General features: G+C 40.1%; 1 protein-coding gene across 1 annotated transcript; it reads left to right on the forward strand.

The window, feature by feature from the left end:
• The first annotated feature begins 1192 nt into the window (after nucleotides 1-1192).
• LOC130465756 (uncharacterized) lies at nucleotides 1193-5718 on the forward strand. Its single transcript, XM_056834610.1, has 3 exons — nucleotides 1193-1350; nucleotides 1528-5129; nucleotides 5369-5718. The coding sequence occupies exon 2, from the start codon at nucleotides 2316-2318 to the stop codon at nucleotides 4608-4610; it is 2295 nt and encodes a 764-aa protein (XP_056690588.1). The 5' UTR covers nucleotides 1193-1350; nucleotides 1528-2315; the 3' UTR covers nucleotides 4611-5129; nucleotides 5369-5718.
• Nucleotides 5719-7769: the final 2051 nt, after the last annotated feature.

Raw genomic sequence — 7769 nt, forward strand, 5'->3', positions numbered from 1 at the left:
AATACAATCCGCTACAACTAACCGCTATTTGCCAAACAGGGTCATTATATATATCTTCCAAAACCCTATGGAAAACTATGAGACCACCAATTAGTGACACATTCAACTCATACATGTTTCAGAAAATGTAAGTATGTGTAAAAATGTTGTCATATTTTCATTAAGTTCTACAGAAAGAAATATATAGAATAAAAAACAAACAATTATTAAACTAGTTGACCGAATGTAACGATTTATTTTCTTAACCATTGTAGCCTTATAGCTAGCTTATTGATTTTCATATTGGGTCGCTGTTTATGCCGTATTGACGTATTGTTAATAAAATCACCTATGAGCTACGACTCTACCAGGCAACAAACGATCAAGATTTCACATTTACTTTAGGCTCTGTTTGGTAGGGCGTAAAACGTTTTCAATGTAAAATGATTTTTCATGGAAAATAATTTTCAAGGAAAAATACAATTCCAAACTAGTTTTACTTTGTTTGGTAACTTAAAGGAAAATGGGAGAAGATGGGGAAGAAAGGAGAGGAGGTAGGGAGGAAAGAAGGAAAAGTAGTTTCCCTCCTTTTCAACTGGAAAAGGGTTTTCCACATTTGAGGGAGTCATTGAAAATTGTTTTACATCCCTTACCCAACCAAACAACGTAAAATGATTGAAAAGGGGAAAATCGTTTTCCATGAAAATGTTTTACACACTACCAAACGGAGTCTTAATGATATTTTTCCATGTCTAAACGTTACAAATATTAGGATAATAGAGGATGTACTTTTTATTATAGTTTATACATATTCAAATCGAGCACAACTACAAAAGTCTAGCACCAACGTAACGTTTCGACCAAGGGAGTTTATGACTCGAGTTGAGGTCAATGAGTCCAATTTAATTTGCATCATTAATTACAATCAACTCAAATGGTTTGCAATTTTTAAAAGTTTCAAGCTACTAGTTAAATAATAAAATAGGTTGAAATCTTAGTGGTATAACAAACTAATTGTCAAATTAGTCCGCGTGGCGTCATGATAATGGTAAATCAGATTAAAAATAAGATTTCATTGTTTATTTTTGAAAGAAACATATGACAACATTTTTACACAACCAATAATGTTTAGTGTAATGAAATTGAATAAGCAATAACATAGCAAATTATAAAAATTAAACATATTGATTATAAAACTAATCTCTCAAGAAATTACGCATCTATAAATAGAAGAAAAACATAATGGACTAACCACACACAAATTATCTTCCTATAACAAATTAAATTACAAAAAATAAGTTTGATAAATCGATCATTACTAACAAAAAATGGAGAAAGGCAGATTAGCAACTTATTTATTCCTCGCATCAGGTTCTTTTTATTTGTTGTAACTTCTTTTGTTTCAGAATAGATTCACTGCATGTTTAGACTTTTTTGCATAACACAATCTATGATCTATTGGGAATATTTAGAGTTGATATTATTGATCGAGTTATAAATAATCCTTACTAATATTTTGAATTATCTCAACATTTTTCATATATATAGTGATGCTAGGAATCCTTTCGGCAAACGCGTGTGTAGACGAAGACCTAACATGCATTCCAGATCCTACAAATCCAGCATATGTGGAGTGTTGCACAGGACTCACATGTGTACAAGTTACACCAGGAATTTTCAAGTGCGAACCCGAATGTGAAGATCATCCAGGGCATTCATGTAACCCTGGTGTACGTGAGTGTTGCCCTCCACTTGACTGTGTCACTGTTTCCTTTAACCCAGATGTTCATGAGTGCCATTAGTCCAATCGATCGTCATGTCTTTGTGATCGATCCACCTTGGCCATGTTTCAAATTTCTTTCTTATTTTGTACTTGAATTCTTATGTGTGACTTTTCTTGTATCATTGTTTTTGATACAAAATATATATATACATATATATATATGTTTTGTAATTGATTGAGTTGTCTTTGTTACCCGGTCCGTTTGATAGAGTTTGATTGCTTGGTCTCTAGTTCCCCAACTAGTTTAGCAAGCTACCTCATGCTTGCTTCCTAGCTAGTTGTGAATCGATCTGATGTACTACACATATACCAGCATTCATAATAATAATGATCTTCCCCTTTTTTCATACTTCTATTGCTAATTTCCTTATGTATACTTGAACAAGTTGTTGCACAGAGTTTGATGCGCGAGTTTTAAGCTAGGTTAGATGTCCATGTCAGGTCTGCAAGGAGTTAACCATTAAGAATTGTTAGACATATTATGTAAATATTCTGTTAATATATTTAGCATATAATGTATCCTTAATTAGGGTTGTAAACCTAGACTATATATATGTTAATAATATGCACAGCCTCCCTCAAGGGGAATTCCACAATTCTACATGGTATCGAGCTAACCCTAGCCACCACTCGATCCTCTCATCTTCTTCATCTATCTCTCTCGTTTCTTCTTTCTTTTCTGGCAATGGCAGGCGGTGACAATCCCCCTCCGATCACTGCTGCTCATCCCTATCATCCGGCTTTGACCGTTACCAATATTCGTAGCCTTGTTTCTCTCGTTCTTGACATGAACAAGGTTCAGTATTCTCCATGGGCTACACTCTTCCGCACTCATGCCAAAGTCTTCAACGTTCTGGATCATATCGACCCGAAGGTCCCGCATCCTACGGACGTTTCTGATGAGTTGTGGGAACGGCTTGATGCCACCGTTCTCCAACGGATTTATGGCACTATTTCAACCGATCTCTTGTACAAAATTCTTGATGAAAATGCTACAGCAATGGTGGCTTGGGATACCCTACGTAACATTTTTCAGAATAACAAGGGATCACGGATTGTGCATCTTGAGAGCAGGTTTGGTTCTATCAAATTAGCGCACTGTAGTACTCTCGATGACTACTGTCAAGAGTTAAAAACTGTAGCTGATCAGCTTGCTGCCTTGGGCCATCCGATCTCCGAGCAACACCTTGTCCTTCAATTGGCCTCCAAGGTTGCCCCTGAGTATCACACAATTGCAACAATCATCCAACAACGATCTCCTTTACCATCGTTTGAGGAGGCTTGTTCGATGCTTGATCTTGTTCGAATGAACCGCGAGACAGAGACGAAAGATGGGTCTGAGTCTTCCTCTACCGTGTTAATTTCTACGGGTGATAATCCGGGGTCGCAGCCGCATCATGGTGGTTCGAATGGTTGTTCGAATGGTGGCCGAAATAATTCCGGGCATTCCGGCGGTGGGAGGAACAAGCATGGGAAGAAGAAGAACTGGAACAACAATGGTGGGAATCACCCAAGGTGCAGAGATATTAAGCTCACTCACTTGTGTTTTGCTAATGATCTGATCCTGTGTAGCAAAGGTGACTTCCCTTCCATTTATCTTCTGTTGCAAGCTTTCAAATTGTTCTCCATAACATCTGGTTTGTCTGCTAATATTCAAAAGTCCTCTGTTTATTGTCATGGTATGACTGAATCTGATGTAAATAGAGTGATTGCTGCTTCTGGTTTTACTAGAAGTGCATTACCTTTTAGGTATTTGGGAGTTCCAATTTGTTCAAAGAAAATTACAGCAGCTCAGTGTGAGATGTTGGTGGATAAAGTGACTGCTAGAATCAAAGTTTGGAGTTCTAGGAACCTCTCTTATACAGCTAGGATGCAATTGATTAATGCTGTTTTGCTTAGTATCCATATGTATTGGTCCCAGATTTATATTTTGCCCAAGAGTGTTCTAAAAGAGATTACCAAAATTTGTAGATCCTTCTTATGGAGTGGACAGGCATATAGCTCTAAGCCAAGTTACATAGCTTGGGAGCAGACTTGCTGTGATAAGAATCAAGGTGGTCTTGGTTTTAGGAATGTGGAGGTGTGGAATGTGGCTAATCTGGGGAAGTATGTTTGGGCTGTAGCCAATAAGCAAGATAACATCTGGATAAAATGGATCAATTCAGTTTATGTTAAGGATGGGGATTGGTGGGATTTTGTCCCTACTAGTTCTTCTAGTTGGTACTGGAAGAAAATCTGTGATACTAAAGAACAAATCAAGCAAGTGTTTACTGCTACTGAATTCTGCAATATGCCTAAATATTCTGTGAAATTGGTGTATAATAAGCTCATTGATGCCAAGCCCATGGTTCACTGGGACAAGATGGTCTGGAATAGGCTTACTGTGCCAAAACATAGGTTCATCTCTTGGTTGGCAATTCAGCACAGATTGCAAACAACAGCAAAAATGGCAAGAATTGGAGTTAGCTCAACTTCAGATTGCCTTCTCTGTGGTCAAGCCCCTGAAGATCATGAGCACTTGTTCTTCAAGTGTCCTTACAGTAGCAGATGTCTCACTGATTTGAAGAATTGGTTGGGGATTCAAAGCTCCTTTACTACCTCACAGAGAGGAGTTAGACAACTGTCTAACAGCAGCAATTCCAAATTTAGGAAAAGTGTTATGTATGCTAGCATGGTTGCTTTGACCTATCTGATCTGGAGGAGTAGAAATAGTAGCTTCTGGGATAAATCTTTCCCTACTGTTTTGAATGTAATGACTGTTTTAAAGCAGACAGTTAAGAGTAGAGTGATGGCTGTAATGCCAAAGAATGTAAGTAGGAAGGATAGTTTGTGGTTTCAGAATCTCTGAAACTTAGTTGTGTTGTGCTTGCTCTTGTGAGAATGGTCCAACCTAGTTGGTTTGTTCCCCTTGAGTTAGCCTAGGTTGTATTCTGTTTTGTGGAATTAATATTATCCTTACTTGCTTAGCAAAAAAAAAAAAAAAACAATGGTGGGAATGGTCGTCATAATAATTCTGGTTCAAATGGGGGTCGTGGGCAACAACAGGTCCAACAACAGTACCCTTGGGTTGGTCCTTGGGCTTATTTTCCTCCTTGCCCATATCCCTCTCAACCGGCCCACTGGAGAGGACAGCAGCCACATCAACAGATCACTCAACAGGGGCTGTTGGGCCCAGCTCCTAGGCAGCCCAACCAGGCTTATCTTGCACATGGGGGTGGTTTTCAGCCCAACCAGGCTTATTTGGCGCAGGAAAGTGGGTTTCAACCCACTGACTTACCGGTCTTCTTCAACACAATGAACGTTCAACCTCCGGACCCGAATTGGTATATGGATACCGGGGCGACTTCTCATCTCATGAATGGTTCAGGTATTACTTCCTCTATGGTTAATTGGCGTCCATTTAATTCTCATATTTTGGTTGGTGATGGTTCTAAAATACCAGTTAGAGGTTCGGGCACTATAACTCTACCTCCCCCTTTACCTCCCCTCCCTCTCAAAAACATTTTATATGCCCCTAATATCATTAAGAATCTTGTCTCTGTTCGTCAATTCACTACCGATAATTCCGTTTCTGTTGAATTTGACCCTTTTGGTTTTTCTGTGAAGGACCTCCGGACGGGGAAAATTTTGACGAGATGCAATAGTGTCGGGAATCTTTATCCTATGTGGTTTTCTTCATCATCATCCCCTTCTTCTGCTTTTGCTGCACTCTCGCCTCAAGTTTGGCACAACCGTTTGGGTCATCCCGGAGATCAAGTTCTTAGTTTTCTTAGACACAAAAATCTTATTAAATGTAATAAAGGACAACTTCTTTCTGTTTGTCATGGTTGTCAGTTGGGCAAGCATTGTCGTTTACCCTTTACGGTTTCGTTGACTAAGACTTATGCTCCTTTTGACATTATTCACACCGATTTGTTTACGTATCCACTTAATAGTCATACGGGTTTTCGCTATTATTTGCTTTTTCTTGATGATTATTCCCACTATTTATGGGTATTCCCCCTCAAATCAAAATCGGATGTGTTTTCTACTTTTGTGCGTTTTCATACTTATGTCAAAACTCAATTTGGGTTGTCCATTAAAGCTTTACAATGTGATAATGGCCGAGAGTATGACAATGATGCCTTCACTCTCTTTTCTCATATTCATGGCATGATATGGCGTCATTCGTGTCCTAACACGTCCCCTCAAAATGGCAAGGCGGAACGTATGATACGGACCATTAATAACATTTGTCGTTCTCTTTTATTTCATGCTTCCCTTCCGCCTTCCTTTTGGGTTGAATCTTTGAACATGACGGTATACTTGCTCAATATTCGCCCAACTCGTCTTCTAGATAACCTTACCCCGATGCACATTCTTTTTAATAAAGCCCCATCGTATGATCGCATTCGTACTTTTGGGTGTCTTTGTTATCCTAATCTCTCATCTACATCTCCTAATAAAATGATTCCCCGCTCTACCCCGTGCATTTTTCTTGGTTATCCGACCTCACATCGTGGTTATCGTTGTCTTGATATTAAAACCAAGAAAGTAATTATTTCCCAGCATGTTATTTTTGATGAATTCTCTTTTCCTTATTCTTCACAATACACGCCCAAGCCTACTAATTATGAATTCTTGGTTGATGATATTGAGTCTCCCCCTCCTCCTCTTGTATTCCATCAGCCCATTTCAAGTGGGCCTTTTCCACCGAGCCCACACACACCCGTGTCTCCCCTTTCCTTGGACCGCAAGGCTGGGCAGAATAGTCTTGTAGCGACACATGGGCCTGTTCAATCAGCCATGGGTCCCTATGGGACTACCAACCCTAATGGGCCACCTTCTCCTATCTCCCCTTCTTCTGGTTCTCCTTTCCCTAGCCCAATGTCTCCAGGCCCACCTACCCCTAATCATGCCCACCTCCCTTCTACCTCCCCTTTCCAGAATGGGCCGCCTTATGAGGGTGACCACCTGGACCAGGCCACGTCCACTCATGCTATGAAAACAAGAGCACGGTCTGGCATATTTAAGCCCAATTTATAATATGCTAACCTTGCTCTTCTTTCTTCTTCACCACCCAAAATTTCCCCACTACCCCGATCTCATTTGTCTGCCCTTAAGGACCCTAAATGGTATAATTCTATGCGTGATGAGTATCAGGCTATGATTGGTACGCATACTTGGGATTTGGTTCCGCGTCCTTTAAATGCAAATGTGGTTCGTTGTTTATGGGTTTTTACACATAAAGAGAAATCAAATGGTGAATTTGAGCGCTATAAGGCTCGGTTGGTAGCTAATGGCAAGGGGTAACAGGTTGGAGTCGATTGTGGTGAGACATTTAGTCCAGTGGTAAAACCGACTACTATCCGTACGGTTTTGAGTTTAGCTTTTTCCAGACAGTGGTCCATTCATCAACTTGATGTGAAAAATGCTTTTCTTCATGGCCACTTACAGGAGACGGTGTATATGCATCAGCCAGCCGGGTTTGTTCACCCAGACAAACCTAAGCATGTGTGCCGCCTCCGCAGATCTATCTATGGCCTAAAACAGGCACCCCGTGCCTGGTATCAGCGGTTTGCGACATATATTCTTTCACTTGGTTTTGTTAACAGCAAGAGTGATACTTCCTTGTTTATTTTCCGACGTGGATCGGAAACTGCCTATCTACTCTTGTATGTGGATGAGATCATATTGGGTTGTTCTACGGACTCTCTTCGGCAACGCATTATTGCTCTTCTTAGCTCCGAGTTTGCCATGAAGGACCTCGGTCCTCTTTCTTACTTTCTTGGTATCTCTGTTTCTCGTACCAAGGACCACATGTTTCTGTCACAGCGTAAGTATGCTCAGGAAGTCCTTGCCCGGGCTGATATGTCTTCTTGTAAGTCTACTACTACTCCTGTTGACACTAAATCTAAGCTTAGTGCTACTGGCGGGAAACCTCTTGCTGATCCGTCTCTTTGAATTATCTCAACATTTTCCATATATATAGTGATGCTAGGAATCCTTTCGGCAAACGCGTGTGTAG

The sequence above is a fragment of the Spinacia oleracea genome, chromosome 1 (assembly GCF_020520425.1).
Source record: "Spinacia oleracea cultivar Varoflay chromosome 1, BTI_SOV_V1, whole genome shotgun sequence".
NCBI classification, from domain to species: Eukaryota; Viridiplantae; Streptophyta; class Magnoliopsida; order Caryophyllales; family Amaranthaceae; genus Spinacia; species Spinacia oleracea.

What these genes read in the sequence shown, in the direction of transcription:
- LOC130465756 (XM_056834610.1), top strand. Translation starts at nt 2,316, where the DNA reads ATGTTAATAATATGCACAGCCTCCCTCAAGGGGAATTCCACAATTCTA.